This window comes from Erinaceus europaeus, chromosome 11 (genome assembly GCF_950295315.1).
Source record: "Erinaceus europaeus chromosome 11, mEriEur2.1, whole genome shotgun sequence".
In the NCBI taxonomy this organism is placed as follows: Eukaryota; Metazoa; Chordata; class Mammalia; order Eulipotyphla; family Erinaceidae; genus Erinaceus; species Erinaceus europaeus.
Window position 1 is genome coordinate 110529431 of NC_080172.1, and position 16934 is coordinate 110546364.

Below are 16934 nucleotides of genomic sequence, written 5' to 3' on the forward strand. Positions count from 1 at the left end.
GAGAGGCAGACTGGGGGTATGGACCGACCAGTCAACGCCCATGTTCAGCGGGGAAGCAATTACAGAAGCCAGACCTTCTACCTTCTGCATCCCTCAACGACCCTGGGTCCATGCTCCCAGAGGGATAGAGAATGGGAAAGCTATCAGGGGAGGGGGTGGGTTATAGGGATTGGGTGTTGGGAATTGTGTGGAGTTGTACCCCTCCTACCTTATGCTTTTGTTCACTAATCCTTTCTTAAATAAAAAATTTAAAAAAAAAAAGTTTTTTTTTAATTTTTTAAATATTTATTTATTTATTCCCTTTTGTTGCCCTTGTTGTTTTATTGTTATAGTTGTTATCATTGTTGTCATCGTTATTGGATAGGACAGAGAGAAATGGAGAGAGGAGGGGAAGACGGAGAGGGGGAGAGAAAGATAGACACCTGCAGACCTGCTTCACTGCCTGTGAAGCAAGTCCCCTGCAGGTGGGGAGCCAGGGCTCGAACCGGGATCCTTACTCTGGTCCTTGCGCTTTGTGCCACCTGCGCTTAACCCACTGCGCTACAGCCTGACTCCCTCTCTCTGTTTCTTTCCTTCTATCTTCCCCCTCTCAATTTCTGTCTCTATGCAATAATAAATAAATACAAGCAATGAGTAAAATTTCCTGCAGAAACAAAAGACATTAACCTACTAAAAATTGGAATTTTTAAAAGTCATAAAGAAAAAAAAAACCCTCCCAAATACAGATGACTGCCAGTTATAAGGAAGGATTTAGAGTAGGACTGAACATGGCAGCAAGTTTAGGCCAAAGTCCAACCACATCTCATATTTGAGCCATTCAACCCCAGATTTGACAGCACTAGAGGAAATGCCATTTTCTGATACCAGGAAATATAACTGAATCAAGAATCTGATCCAAGGAGAAGAAATTCTACTATCTCATTTTTAAAAACCTTATTTACTTATTTATTCATTATTGGAAAGAGACAGAGAAAAATTGAGAGGAGATGAAAAAATGGGAGAGAGAAAGAGAGATATCTGCATTCCTGCTTCTCTACTTGTGAAGCTTTTCCCCTGCAGGTGGGGACCAGGGGCTTGAACCTGTGTCCTTGTGCACCGCAATGTGTGTGCTTAACTAGGTGCACCATGGCCTGGTCCCTACTATGTCAATTTAACAAAAAGACTTAAGTCACTTTATAATCCAGATGTTCTTGCTCTCTCAGTCACAGAGATCTGGAAATTCAAGTTAACATAAACGGATAGACAGAACAATGACCACATAACTCTATGTGAGTGTAGTCATCTATAAGGCAAAACAAAACCATTGTGAGTTTTTTTTTCCAACCCAATATATCTAGTATTGTTTAAGTTTATCTTACACTTATATCTGGAAAGATGCTAGTCTTTGCATTCTCATATGTCGGATGGGTTCTTAAATCAGACACAGGTATTTATTGACAGCTTAGTCTTCAATAGACATCAGGTAAGTATTAGTCAGTGCGCTACAGGAGAGAAAACTGCTTTTGACAATGTGAAAATGAGGCCAATTTCATGATGTATGACTATAAAATCTTACAGCATTATATTAAATAACTACTACTGCACTTTTCAAATTAATGGAATAATAATTTTATATTGCCCATATGACAAAGCCCACAATATTAAAATCTTAAAGCAACTGAATTACTTTCTATAATGAAATAATGAACTTTTCTTGGATTAACCTTAAGGGCTGTTTTAACTAAAACAAAAAACAAAAAACAAACAAAAAACCCCCACTACATTAAAAATTTGATATATTTATACATTTGTAATGAATAGCTCATGCTATGAAATTTAAGAAACGTATAAAGACTTAAACAATAAATTTTGGGGGCTGGACGGTAACACAGTGGGGTTAACCACACATAGTGAAAAACGCAAGGATGGGTGCAAAGATTCCGGTTTGAGCCCCAGCTCCCCACCTGCAGGGGGGTCGTTTCACGATCGATGAAACAGGTCTGCAGGTGTCTTTCTCTCCCCCTCTCTGTCTTCCCCTCCTCTCTCGATTTCCTATCCAACAACAATAACAACAACAGCTATAACAATAACAACCACAACAAGGGCACCACCCAGGGCAACAAAATGGAAAAAATAGCCTCCAGGAGCAGTGGATTTGTAGTGCTGGCACTGAACCCCAGAAATAACCTTGGAGGCAAAGAAACAAAAACAAAAACAAAAACAAAACCAATACATTTCAGTGTCATTTAAAGAAATCTTTTGGCTTGGTTACTGATAAACTGGAGATGGCTCATTTAGTGAAGCACCCATCATCAATTTGATTCCTGACACAATATGGGAGCGCAGAGCTGTCTCTTAATTTTATAAAGCAAATTCAATGACATATTCTCCTGCCTGGTCACACCTTTAACTAGTTAAACACTATGGTAACTACTGCTGTGGGGATCAGTGCACAGACAGAAAATTTAAAAAAGTTAATGCAATTTACTTTCACAAATATTTTCCTTTCTGAAAAAAATTATTTTCCCTTAAAAAAGATTTATTTATGGGGGTTGGGTGGTAGCGCAGCGGGTTAAGTGTACATGGCGTGAAGCGCAAGGACAAGTGTAAGGAGGCCCAAGAGGGAGGATGGTAGCAGGAGGTGAGGTCTCAGGTTTTATCCCTGACACCTCAAATGACAGCAATCCTCTGCTTTTCTCTTATTTGCTCACTCTCTCTATTTCTCTATCTTTCTTTCTTTGATACACACACACATGCATATACACATTAGTAAATAAATATTTAAAACATTTTTTAAAATTTAATGTTAATTGTTTATTTTTGCCTTCAGGGCTATTGCTGGGGCTCAACCCACTGCTCCTGGAGGCTTTTTTTTTTTCTTCCTTTTGTTACCCTTGTTGTTTTATTGTTGTTGTGGTTATTATTGTTGTTGTTGTTATTGATGTCATTCTTGTTGGCTAGGACAGAGAGAAATGGAGAGAGGAGGGGAAGACAGAGAGGGGGAGAGAAAGACACCTGCAGACCTGCTTCACCGCTTGTGAGGTGACCCTCTGCAGGTGGGGAGCGGGGGCTCGAACCGGGATACTTATGACAGTCCTAGAGCTTTGTGCCACGTGTGCTTAACCCGCTGTGCTAACACCAGACTCCCATGATTTGTCATTCTAATCTATGTAGTAATCCATGCAAGTGTTATTCCTTTAAGTACTACAATTTGTGTGTCTCTGTGTTCATTTCCCAGACTTTACAACTCAGGCCAACTTTTTTTTTTCCAGAGAGAGAAAGAGACAGACAGCCTCTCTCCCTTCCACCCACACTGCTCCAACAGCACTGAAGCTTTCATTAGTACCAAGGGACCAGGACTAGAGTATGGGTCATACAAATCACAAAGCAGGGGGACTCTCCCAAGTGAGCTATCAACTATTATTTTTATGTTCTCTTACAGATATAATACATTTCTGGGGCCTTTTTCAATCAGTCATTCCATATGTGCCCAAACACATCTAGACAGGTGACTCTAAGTAGTAATCAGTACCTATTCTTAAATGCTTATTTCCAGTATACACAAGCCACTCATAGACCTCATCACTGATGCAGAGTGTGTCATATTTGATGCAGAGGTCAGCAATGACTTGGAGTTCCTCTTTGGTGTACACCTATATATAGTAAAGGAAACAAAAGAGCAAAGTTGATGACTATTCAACATATGAGAAACCAAGGGGTCAAAAGACTATAATGCAACCAAAGACTCACCTTTCCAAAAGGGTTATGTGGAGTATTTAGTATAATGGCTTTGGTTTTGGGATTAAATTTACTTTCCAATTCTTGAGGATCTAAGGTCCAGTCAGAACTAGACCATCTCTTCCCATTAACAGGTTTCTAAGGAAGAATGTAATTTGATTAGTCCATGTTTTTTGTCTTATAATCAATAACCTTATCAAGAAAAATTAGAGGAAGACATGGCAAAGGTAACTGAATGAATGACTAACAAAGACAATAATGGAGATAATTAGACTTTAGTTCTGCTTTGAGAACCTAAGAGGAACTAAACTCTTGTTCATACAAGCTAAATGGCAAAATGAACTTTTGTCAACATCCACAGCTGCTAAAGGAATATATTTTTTCAAATAAATCACCTATAACTATGGCTAATTTTTGTAAGGTTAGATGAAAATTCTGTAATTTACCTTAGTGATATTTACTATGTAATAAATATAATAAACACTTACTATGATAAGATTTAAAAAAGACAATGGTACTATATCCTATTCCTAAAGATAAACAGAACAGAAACTCACTTTAATTTTTAATTTTTTGTAAAGTTTTTTAATTAGTTAATTTATCTTTATTTTATTTATCTGCTGGGCTAGCGCTGGGGTGCCCCTTCCTGGGCGCGTACTCTCTGGGTTGGAGAAGTCGTCTGGGCTGCTACTCACTCAGTGATGTGAGGGAGATGACTCAGGAACCAAACACATGGAGTGAGGTAATGCAACCTTTATTGATCAGAGACAACACTTTTATAGGATAGAACCGTAAGTGGCAAGTTGGAAATGGAAATGTCTAGGAAAGGGGGTGGAGAAAGGCAAAAGCGGGCTGGAAAGGTATAAACTTCCTTAGCAACTGTTGCGATGGTTTTAACTGGTAGGATTAATATTACCCTGCAGGCAGGGCAGGTCTCAAAGAAGATAGATCAATGGAATGGAATGGGTGGGAATCTTTCAGGCAAAACAATGATTATGTAAATAGGCTATAGCATCAGCAATGCAGGGTGGAAGAGGGGGAGCTGGCTTAATGCCCGACATTTATCATTTGAGAGAGAAATTGAGAGGGGAAAGACAGAGAGGGAAAGAGACAATAAAGACACCTGAAGCCCTGCTTCACCACTTGTGAAGCTTTCCCTTGAACCTGGGTCCTTGTGCATCTTTTTTTTAATTATTATTATTTTTTAATTTATTGTTTATTTAATTTATTTATTCCCTTTTATTGCCCTTGTTGTTTTATTGTTGTAGTTATTATTGTTGTTGTCGTCGTTGTTGGATAGGACAGAGAGAAATGGAGAGAGGAGGGGAAGACAGAGAGGAGGAGAGAAAGATAGACACCTGCAGACCTGCTTCACTGCCTGTGAAGCGACTCCCCTGCAGGTGGGGAGCCGGGGTTCGAACTGGGATCCTTATGCCGGTCCTTGTGCTTTGCGCCACCTGCGCTTAACCCACTGCACTACAGCCCGACTCCCGCCTTGTGCATCTTAATGTGTGTGCTTAACCAGGTGTGCTGCTGCCTTCCCCACAAAAACTCACTTTATATAGGTCTCCAAAAGCATTTATTTGTCCCTAGCTTATATCTCATACTATAAGGCCCTAGGGAGCAGTGCTCTAAATGGAGTCAGAGATGGTCTTAGGCCTGTGCTATGAGGGAGATACACTATCACAAGAGAATCTTACACACAGTGGAGATGCTGATACCACAGAAACATACAAACACATGATAAAGTAACACCAATCCCCCCTCAGAATCTTTGATTACCTTCAGTCACAGGAGAGGTAGATATATAGAGTAGATCCCATAATGCAAAATAGAAATTTATTACTGACATAATAATTGGTACTTTCAAAACTTTTTTTTCATATATATATATATATATATAAAACTACAAGTTAATAGGAGTGTACATCAACACCATTCCCACCACCAAAGGACTGTTTGGGTCCCCCTTCCCCCCAACCCCCAGTGAAGCTGAACATCTACTCTCACCCTCCTTTCAAAACTTTTTAAAAGTGGGTGAATTGCATTGGTGAACTTACAGATCTTAAGGGGATGAAGACAGGTGTTGCTCCAGCCATTCTCACCATGGGCTCATAGCAGTCATAGAAGGGCACTATTATTATCACCTGAAATAAAGCCAAATAAGACCAGAACATATCAGTCTTGGGTTTTTTTTTTTTTTTTTGTAATATTTTTAGTATTTACTTATTTGATAGAGACTGAGAGAAATGGAGAGAGAAGGGGGAAGGTAGGGGAGACAGACACCTGTAGCATTGCTTCACCTCTTGTGAAGCTTTCCCCTGCAGGTGGGAACTGGGGGCTTGAACTAGGGTCCTTGAGCACTACCATATGTGCACTCAACCAGGTGTACAACCACCTGCCCCCTAGAAAAATTCTTCATTATACTTCCAAATGTATATACTAGATCTGTCTTATTTTTATTTATTTATTTTTTCAAAAGATTTTATTTATTCATGAAGATAGGGGAGAAAGAACCAGACATTGCTCTGGTACGGATTGCTCTGCTGCGGAGTGAACTCAGGACCTCATGTTTGAGAGTCTAATGTTTTATCCACTGTGCCACCTCCTAGACCACGATCTGTCTTATTTTTAAATTTCACTTACTTTTAATTTACCAGAACTCTGCTCAGCTCTGATTTATGGTGGTAGAGGGGAATGAACCTGAGCCCTTGGAGCCTCAGGCATGAGAGTGTCTTTGCATACCCTTTACGCTCTCTCCCCTGCCCTATTTTTTAAAAATCAGTCTTTATTTCATTCAAACACTGTGTGAAAAGTGTGACTCAAGGGAAAAAACTAACAATATTAGATGGTCTCACTTATATGTGGAATTTAGGAAACAAAGCAAGGGGACAAAGAGGGTGAGGCATTAACATCCCTCTAGCCTATGCCTAGGGCTTTAAGGTCACTAAAGGGGTAGCAGGTAGAGGTCTAATTCCCTTCACTGGAGGGAAAGGGCAAGGTGGTGGTGGGAAAGGTGTGTTAACACACAGTTGTAAAATTATACCTCGAGACAACATTAATCTTATAAAGCAGCATTTCCTTTATAAAAGTCTTTAAAAAAAATCAAAACAAACTAAAAAAAAAAATACCATGGGGCCAGGTGGTGGCACACCTGGTTGAATACACATTACAATGCTCAAGGATTCAGGTTTGAGCCCCTGGTCCCCACCTGCAGGCGGAAAAATTTGTGACTGATGAAGCAGTGCTGCTGACCTCTCTCTGTCTCTCCCTATCTCCCCACCCCTCTTGATTTCTGACTGTCTCTGTATAACAAATAAATAAAGATAATTAAAAAAAAAAAAACAATCTGGAGATTGAACCAGAGACTTGGATGTCTCACTTGGAAAAAAAAACAAAACCTGGGAGTTGGGCGGTAGTACTGTGGGTTAACGCAGGTGGCGCAAAGCACAGGACCAGCATAAGGATTCCAGTTTGAGCCCCCCAGCTCCCCACCTGTAGGAGTCGCTTCACAGGTGGTGAAGCCGGTCTGCAGGTGTCTATCTTTCTCTCCCACTCTCTGTCTTCCCCTCCTCTCTCCATTTATCTCTGTCTTAGCCAACAAGAAAGATGTTAATGACTACAACAATAAAACAAAAAGGGCAACAAAAAGGGAATATATAAATATTTAAAAAAAACAAGCCTAAATATTGTGTACTTGCAGTATGTGAGACTCCATACAACATGTGAGATGCAGCAATGAAAAACAAAAACAAAGCAGACCTTGTCTTCACAGTGTTAGCATCCCAGTGGAAGAGGATTTGGAGATAAATTTGTCCAGGGAGACTTCACGGGGAGTCCTGGGTGTCCTATGGAGACGAATGTATAGTCTTGCAGTGGAGAGGCATGAAATCATATGCAAACTTTTATATGTGCATAGCGGATATCTCTCAAGGAAGGGTAATGGCTCTCAAAGGGATGTCTAGGCCAAAACATTAGATATTTCTTGAAATATCAAACTTGAAAATCTCAGGATGTGGCAGAATTAATATTTTAATGAAAAGAGAGCATTGCAGTGCTTGCTGTTATTTTTTTATTATCTTTATTTATTTATTTATTGGACATAGCCAGAAATTGAGAGGGAATGGGGTGATAGGGAGAGAGACAAGAGGCACCTGCAGCACTGCTTCACCACTCGCAAAGCATTCCCCCTGCATGTGGCGGCTGGGGGCTCGAACCTGGGTCTTTGTGCATTGTAACATGTGTGCTCAATCAGATGTGCCACCAGCCAGACTCTCTGTTAATTTTTTAAGCTTTATTTTTTGTATTTGATAGAACAGAGAGAAATTGAAAGGGAGGGAAGGTGGAAAGGGAGAGAGACAGAGAGACACCTGCAGCACTGTTTCACCACTAGTAAAGCTATCCCCCTGCAGGTGGGGAAAGGGGGCTTGAACCTGAGTTCTTATGCATGGTAAGACCTGCACTTAACCAGGTGCACCACCACCCGGCCCCGCTGTTATAATTTTAAGTATCATCTTAAGAGTAAATTTATTTCCTCCTTTCCTCCAAAAGCACCCTGCACCCTGATACAAAGACTGGAAGCAGGGAGACCCGTTAGGATGCTACTGCTAGTGTTTGGTACCCCAATTTTCCTCTGTGTGAGTTAGATCTGGATACTACCTTTGTCCCTAGTCCCTTGAACTGTAGTCCTTGACCCTAGCCCCTGCATCCCCTCTCTCAATCAGTCATGTCCAGTTTCACATCAGTGGGCCAATCAATTTAATTTAGTTAATGTGCTAATTAGATCTAGCATTTGCCTTTTTGCTCTTATGTAAAGAGTGCTTGAACATATAATTTACTGACCACTAACAAATTTATGATAGTTACTATTTTTAGGATTATTGGTAAGTAGAGATGAATTTATACAATGGTAAATTATCAAACTTAAAAAAATTCGTATTTTTGGCTCAGGCCTGGTAGCAATCGACCTGACATGCAGTAGCAGAAGACTCACTCTTGCTCTACCCTGTTAACTTGGAAAAGCAACGAAAAGCACTTGAAAAACTCAAGAAGATACAAGCAGGATTTTTTTCCTTTTCCTTTTTCCTTTTTTTTTTTTTTTTTTACCTCCAGGGTTATTGCTGGGGCTCAGTGCCTGCACTACAAGTTCACTGCTCCTGGAGGCTATTTTTTTCCCTTTTTGTTGCCCTTGTTGTTTATCATTTGTAGTTGTTATTATTGTTGTTGTTGGATAGGACAGAAAGAAATGGAGAGAGGAGGGGAAGACAGAGAGGGGGAGAGAAAGACAGACACCTGCAGACCTGCTTCACTGCTTGTGAAGCGACCAACCCTCCCCCCCCAGGTGGAGAGCCCAGGGCTTGAACTGGGATCCTTATGCTGGTCCCTGTGCTTTGCACCATGTGCGCTTTACCCACTGAGCTACTGCTGGACCCCCACAAGCAGGATTTCTTCAGAAAATCACCAAGCCACCGGTGAGTACAGACACGTGTGGCTCGTGGATGAAGAGGGGTGAGGGAGAGATTTCTGGGTCTAAAAGGCCACTGTCCTCAGAAACAGCTGGCACCAAACTGGGACAGTGACAGCTGAGGCAAACCACACTTCTGGATCTGAGTTAAACAAAAAAAAAAAAAAGAAGAGAGAGAGAAAGAGAGAGAGAGAGAAAAGAGTGGAAGAGGGGGTCAGGCGTAGCACAGCAGGTTAGGTGCAGGTGGCGCAAAGCTGCAAGGACCAGCATAAGGATCCTGGTTCGAGCCCCCGGCTCCCCACCTGCAGGGGAGTCACTTTACAGGCGGTGAGGCAAGTCTGCAGGTGCCTCTCTTTCTCTCCGCCTCTCTGTCTTCCCCCTCTCTCTCCATTTCTCTCTGTCCTATCTAACAACGACAACATCAATAACAACAACAATAACTACAACAAGAATAAAAAAAACAAGGGCAACAAAAGGGAAAATAAAATTAAAAAATTACAAAAAAAGAAGGAAGAAAAAAAGGAAATAATCTTAGCTACAGGTGAGTACAGACGTGTGTGGTTGTGGATGGAAAGGGTGTGAGGGAGTGGTTCTGAGGACTAAAAATGGGTGCTGGGGATAGTTTGCATAAAATTGGGAGATTGGTGGCTGAGACGCTCCATTTCTATGCTTGAGTTTAAGCAAAAAAGAACTGTTAAAAATTGCTTAAAAATCTCACTAATTTATAACTGTGACTTCTTGAGTTTTCAATGCTGTTGCAAGGAGACCCCATATAAACATCAGCGACACTGACTTGGCCTCCTGACTCAGAATAAGATCTCCCCTCCCCCATCAAGATATATAAACAGGGAAATCAAACACCTTAGCTACAGTGCCTCCTGCTGGCACAACAACAAAACTACACTACATGCAGACATTGACAATGACAGAAAACCCAATGACCAGACAGGTTCAGATGTAGAAAAAAAAATGACAAAGCAAGAGCTCAGAAAACTCATTATGAGGGAGTCGCGCAGCAGGTTAAGTGCCACATGGTGCAAAGCACAAGGACAGACGTAAGGATCCAGTTTGAGACCCTGGCTCCCCACCTGCAGTGGAGTTGCTTCACAGGTGGTGAAACAGGGCTGCAAGTGTCTATCTTTCTCTCCCCTCCCTGTCTTCCCTTCCTCTCTCCATTTCTTTCTGTCCTATCCAACGATGACATCAATAACAACAACAATAATCACTACAACAATAAAACAAGGGCAACAAAAAGGGAATAAATAAATATTTAAAAAGATAAGAAAACTCATTATGAAATCACTTTAAGAAACTAAAGTTAATCAAGAACTCAGTGATCATTTTACAAAAGAATTTTACGAAGTACAGGAAACAAACAAAAAACTCCATAGAGAACTGCAGAGCCCAAAGGTCACTTTGAGTGCAACAATTCTCAATGAAATAGCAGACTCCATCAGAAAGATGAATGAGTATTCAAGTTATTGGGACCCTTGAGGAAGAAGAGAGGAGTAGAGAAATTTTAGCAGAAAATTTTCCATACTTGAGCAATATTCAAAATATAGATGCTCAAATGTTCAATGTTCAAAACATTCAAGTAGGTGAACACATATAATTTTTGAATTCAAAACAGCACACATTAAGACACATTCTTGTAAAACTATCAAATACCAGGTATAAGGAAAAAATATTACAGGCTGCCAGGGAAAGGAAGAATGTCACGTTCAAAGACAGAACCATCAGGCCTTCATCAGATTTCTCGTCACAAACCCTAGAGGCATAGAGGAAGTGGAATGACATATTCAAAGTATAAAAAGTTAAAAGAGTTGTCAGCCATAAATTCTGTACTCTACTAGGTTATCTTTCAAATATGGGGGAGAATAAAGATATTTTCCAACATTCAGAAGCTGAAGGAATTTTCCACTACAAAACCTGTTTTGCAAGAATTAATGAAAGGAGTCCCACATGAAAAGAAGCAGCAAAGGAATTCCAACTTTTAATAATATGATCAGTATTGATAGAACAAGGAACACAACAACAGCTGTGTTCATAGCTGCATTATTCACAATAGTCAGAGAGTGGAAGCAGCCCAAATACCCATTAACAGATGACTGGCTACAGAAGTTATGGGATATATATATCCCATAAGATATATAACCCATATATAAGTATATATAAGAATAACCCATAAGGTTATTCTTGATGTTAATGAAAACAACTATACATGTCATCTATCTATCTATCTATCTATCTATCTATCTATCTATTCCCATGCAGTACTACTCTGCAAACAAACAAGATGATATTTTCTCCTCTGGGACAAAATGAATAGAACTAGAGGTGATTATGCTTAGTGAAAAAAGAGATGAAAGATAAGTACCAGGTGGTTTCATTCATATGTGGAATCTAGAGATCTGATTTACATGAACTTGCCAAAAAAAAAAAAATCCAAAGAAGAAGAAATCAAACTGTTTAAAAGGACCTTGCCTTCAATGTGGATCAACAACAGCAGAGAATGTTCCATCCTCCGAAGGTAGGCTGCACAACATACTCTATCTTCCACCTGAGGAAGATGGGTCCTGAAATTGGGGCAGCTTGGAACATTCCTACTCATGACCACAGAATGTGAGCTCAGATCTACAGGGATGCAGAGGTCACATAGGCTCCTGTGCTGAACATGGGTCCCAGATCAAATCGATGGGGTTTACAGTCAACAGTATTTATACATTGTCCCCATATTTGGGAGCTATTGTCTTCCCTGATCAAGCTTTCTAGCCCCTTTCCCAGCCATGACATCATTTCCCCAGACAGTAACTTGGGTCCACCTGCATATCAGAGGTCAGGCTCAGGAAAAAAAACTAGTAAAGTCACGGGCTATTTGGAATATACCTAAAATAGACCTACTAGCTATTTCTGAAACGGAGACCCAAAATCTTCATCTGCAATATTCCAGCCTTTAGGTTCATGATTAGTCAACAATTTGTATGGCTTTATGTTAACACTTTTTTTTTCAGCTACCAGGTCCCAGATGCTACCATGATGCCAACTGGACTTCCCTGGGCAGATGACCCCACCAATGTGTCCTAGAGCCCTGCTTCCCCAGAGCCCTGCCCCACTAGGGAAAAAGAGAGACAGGCTGGGAGTATGGATCGACCTGCCAACACTCATGTTCACTAGGGAAGCAATTACAGAAGCCAGACCTTCCACCTTCTGCACCCCACAATGATCCTAGGTCCATGCTCCCAGAGCGATAAAGAATAGGAAAGCTATCAGGAGGGGGATAGGATATGGAGTTCTGGTGGTGGGAACTGTGTGGAGTTGTTTCCCTCTTATCCTATGGTTTTTGTCAGTGTTTCCTTTTTATAAATAGAAATTAAAAAAAAAGACTTATGAGAACTCTGGTGGTTATGTTTGGGAGATGGGAGGGTGGAGATACAGAACTTTGGTGGTGGGTGTGGTGTGGAACTCGACATTGTAATCTTACGATCCTGTGACAAACTATTAACAAATAAAAATTATTTAAAACTTACATATTTTTAATACATTTTTTTTTTGGTTACTGTGCAGGGTCTCATGCATGTGGATTTCCTGTGTTGACAGGCTGATTTATTTTATCTGTCCTTTTATTTCTGATAGAGAAGGAGGAGGAGGGAAAGGAGGAGGAAGAGAAGTAGAAGTAGTAAGAGATACCAAAGTACTACTGCACCATTTAGAGGGGTACCCCGAATGGCATGTTGAAGCCATTATCACATAGGGCTTGAACCTGGAGCCGTGTGTGCATAGCAAGGCACAAATTCTACCAGGTAAGCTATCTTCTGGCCCTATTAGATGTTATTTTAATGGCTGGCATTCTACTGAATTGTAGGTTAAGTCTCTTGTTGTCTACTTGCATAAATGGTAAAGATATATTCACCCATGAGTATGTAGTTTTTTGAACAACTTAATGAATAAATGGATACAATTACTACTGCTAGATAAAACAATAGCAACATTAAAATATTTATTTATTAATAAAAAGGAGGGGCAGGCAGAGAAAACCAGAGAGTCAATCTGGCACACGTGATGCCAGGGATCAAATTTGGGACCACATGCTGGAAAGTCTAGCACTTTATCCACTGCGTCCCTCCTGTGCCATGATATAAGCGTGTGTGTTTCTGAAAATTCTGTTAATAATAATTATACTTCCACAATCCTAGACTAAGTCGTAACTTTGCACATCTTCCTGTTTGTTCCCTCTTATAAAGTGTTCAAGACTTTTCTTACTGAAGCCATAAGTGGCCCTTGCATTCTACAAAAATCTTCAATTATAGTAGGTATTCAATTCACATTGAGCACCAACTAAATACAATACATTTTGTTGGATCCTAGTCATTGTGGAGGACAAAGAAATGAGACAGGAATTGATCTTTCCCTTACTGAGTTCTAAATGAGTCTATAAAATTCTAAGGTGTAACATAACCTACCTTTGTAACCCTGGGGTGGAGGGAAGCACTGTGCCTGCTGGGCAGTGAGAGATCAGTAAAGAAATTAATTGGGAAGGCAAGGAAGGGAAAGTGAAGCAAAACACCAGACACTCTTTGCTACAATTTCTCTATTTTTCTTTTCTTTTTTAAAATATTTATTTATTCCCTTTTGTTGCCCTCGTTGTTTTATTGTAGTAGTTATTATTGTTGTTGTTGTTATTGCTGAATCTGTAGATGGATAGGAGAGAGAGAAATGGAGAGAGGAGGGGAATATAGATAGGGGGAGAGAAAGACAGACACCTGCTGACTCCCCTGCAGGTGGGGAGCCGGGGGCTCGAACCGGGATCTTTACGTCAGTCCTTAGGCTTTGCGCTACTTGCTTGACCCACTTTGCCACTGCCCGACTCCCACTTTCTCTATTTTTCTAAAGAGAACTACCCATTCTCTATTTGAAGAATATTTAGTGAGCCCTTAGTATCTAAGTTCTGGGTTGTACTATAATAAAACTATTTAACTTGTATCTAGTAGAATTTTCAATTATTTAGTAGGAGGTTATATACAGGAAAGTATGGCTGCATTTCACTAACTTGTTTACTTACATAATTATCTGGCATGAGAGAAGGGGATAGAGATAAGGGCAGAGAGCACAATGCTTATACAAAAAGACTTTTCTGCCTGAAGTACCAAAGGTCCCAGGTTCAATTCCCAATATCACCATAAACTAGAGTTGAATAGTGCTCTGGTAAAAAAAAAAAATACAGAATAGGGTCAGGTGGGTGGTGAACCTGGTTAAGTGCACACATGACAGTGTGTCCCCACCTGCAGGAGGAAAGCTTCATGTGTGGTGAAGCAGGGCTGCAGGTATCTCTCCCTCCTCTCTCTCCTTCCCCTCTTGATTTATCTCGGTCTCTAATAATAAAATACAAATTTAAATCCCCAGCACCACCATGAGCCAGAGCTGAGCAGTACTCTGGTATTAACAAAAATTAAATTAAATTAAAAAAAATTTAAAAAGAATTACACAAGTAATACTGGTATCATATATATATCAGGTAGAAATAAAGTTCTATTAAACTTCAAAGAAAGGAGTTAACAACATAGTTCAGTGTTGGTATGCATGAGACCCCTTCTGTTTCATTTTGTTTAAATCCCCCCTGCTTAACACTATTCTATTTACATAACCACTGTTAACAAGTTCCACCCTCCCTCCAGGGCACTGTGGTTCAGTGATAGGATTCTCGCCTGCTCTGCCCCTTCTTTGTCACACTCTGATTTTCACCAGTCACTTTTCTCTCCACCCTCTCTATGTCACATCCTGTTTCCACCCTACTTGACAAGTATATATAAAGACAGCATTGTGAGTTTTAGAGTACTTTACCTTGAGTTTAGCTTAGCTCGGCTTAGATTGTGCTGAGTCCTGCATGAATAAAGAGATACTGCCTACAGCTCAACTATGAGTCCCTGGTCGTCTGTTACCCGCCCGTGAAGCCAGCCCGGAGAAAACAACCTAACCCGTCAAAAACGACAGTTCAGGGTTGATATTTACTCTTCAGACACAACTTACACAACATCTCTCTGGAGTTTTTCAGATTTATACTAGAACAGTAGACCCCTTGTTTTCTTACTACCCCACTTACGTATTATCCAGTACTGCCTAGCACGCTCCATCCTTCAGAACTGGTAGAGGAAGCCAGGTAATATTGAAGCAGAGATATTATAATCAAAATAAGGAAGGATGAATATGGATGATTAAGCTTAATGCCAAAGTAGATTTTACATCACAGCAAGAAAAACATGCTGTTCAGTCTTCTTACTTATTATAGATCCCTCAAAAGGAGCTGCTAACACTGGGCACACACACACAAAAAAAGATACTGACCTTGAGTTGAGATGAAAGGTTTTGGAATTTTATGTATTTAGTTAACTTGATTTTTCTCACGAGCCAGGGCCTCATGTGTGGTTTCACTGCCCTCCAGGTTACTTTTTTATTCAGAGACAGAGATAGACAGACAGACAGACAGATAGACATGCAAAACAAACACAAAAGCAGAAATGCTCCTAGTATTATGGTACTCCCCTGTGGTGTCAAAATTTGACATGCTCACAGGCTGCTCCCATGGCAAGGTAGGCACCCTACCTGGTGAGCTTGTCCTATAGCCCATAAAAGCTAATTTAAGTAGCAAAAATTAAAAGTTTATCCCATCACTGCATCCTTCCACCTGATCTTATCTAAATATAAAACAATTGTTAAGAACTACAAAAAAAAGTGACTCTCACAAACATAATGAATGGAAGAAGTCAGACAAAAGACTACACATTGTATGATTCCATTTAGATAAGCAGGAAAGGTAGACAAAATGCACTTGCTATGGAAGAAGACAGAAGCGACTAGCCCTGAGAGAAGACAGACTAGCAAGAAGCTGGCTAAACATTTTACCTTCCTATCATTTGTGATAGCAGAGAAGTGTATGCATGTTAACACAGAGAGACAAAATCTTGTGAGGCTATACATTGACACTTTGTGAACTTTACTGCATAAGCTTTACAACTTGAGACTGATTTTAAAAAGGACACAGTGTAAACGATTCAAAGGCAAGCTGAGCCATGATCAATATATGTGTCATGATAACATTAATCTACTTACCTCATCTCCCTCATCAATTAATCCTTGAATTGCATTAAAAAGGGATCCATATGCACCTACTGTCACAAGGATTTCTTTATTTGGATTGATTTGCTTTTGATAAAACTTTTCATACAGGCAAGACAAAGCTTTCACAAGTGACGGATGACCCTGTTGAAAATGAACAACAAAACAAAACAAAACAAAAGAAAAACCCTTGAGTTCGATTGTGGGACTTACTTTGTTGAGGTAATTTGGTTGTAAAATGACAAGAGCTTTTATAATTTGGCCTTGTGTATGCCCAAAGAAAATGAATGTGTTTTAAAAAATATTTATTTATGTCCTTTGTGTTGCCCTTGTTGTTTTTATTGTTTTGTAGTTATTATTGTTGTTGATGTTGTCATTGTTGGACAGGACAGAGAGAAATGGAGAGAGGAGGGGAAGACAGAGAGGGGGAGAGAAAGATAGACATCTGCAGACCTGCTTCACTGCCTGTGAAGGAACTCCCCTGCAGGTGGTGAGCCGGGGGCTCGAACTGGGATCCTTATGCCAGTCCTTGCACTTTGTGCCAGGTGTGCTTAACCTGCTGCGCTAATGCCAGACTCCTGAAAATGAATGTAATTTAAAAATGTTTTTTATGAGATATATACAGACACACAGAGAGAAAAAG

At 40.2% G+C, this 16934-nt stretch overlaps 1 protein-coding gene across 3 annotated transcripts in view; it reads right to left on the reverse strand.

Annotated features, from left to right (window-relative positions):
* Positions 1-16934, reverse strand: part of KYAT3 (kynurenine aminotransferase 3) — a 66671-nt gene that overhangs the window by 18844 nt on the left and 30893 nt on the right. For 2 of the 3 annotated variants that reach the window (XM_060202295.1, XM_060202296.1), the window contains exons 5-8: positions 16286-16435; positions 5778-5864; positions 3730-3855; positions 3512-3632 (exon numbers count right to left, since the gene is read on the reverse strand). In XM_060202295.1, the coding sequence (XP_060058278.1) occupies positions 3512-3632; positions 3730-3855; positions 5778-5864; positions 16286-16435 (484 nt within the window). The remainder of the gene's footprint in view (positions 1-3511; positions 3633-3729; positions 3856-5777; positions 5865-16285; positions 16436-16934) is intronic. The other variant, XM_060202297.1, reaches the window with a different exon arrangement.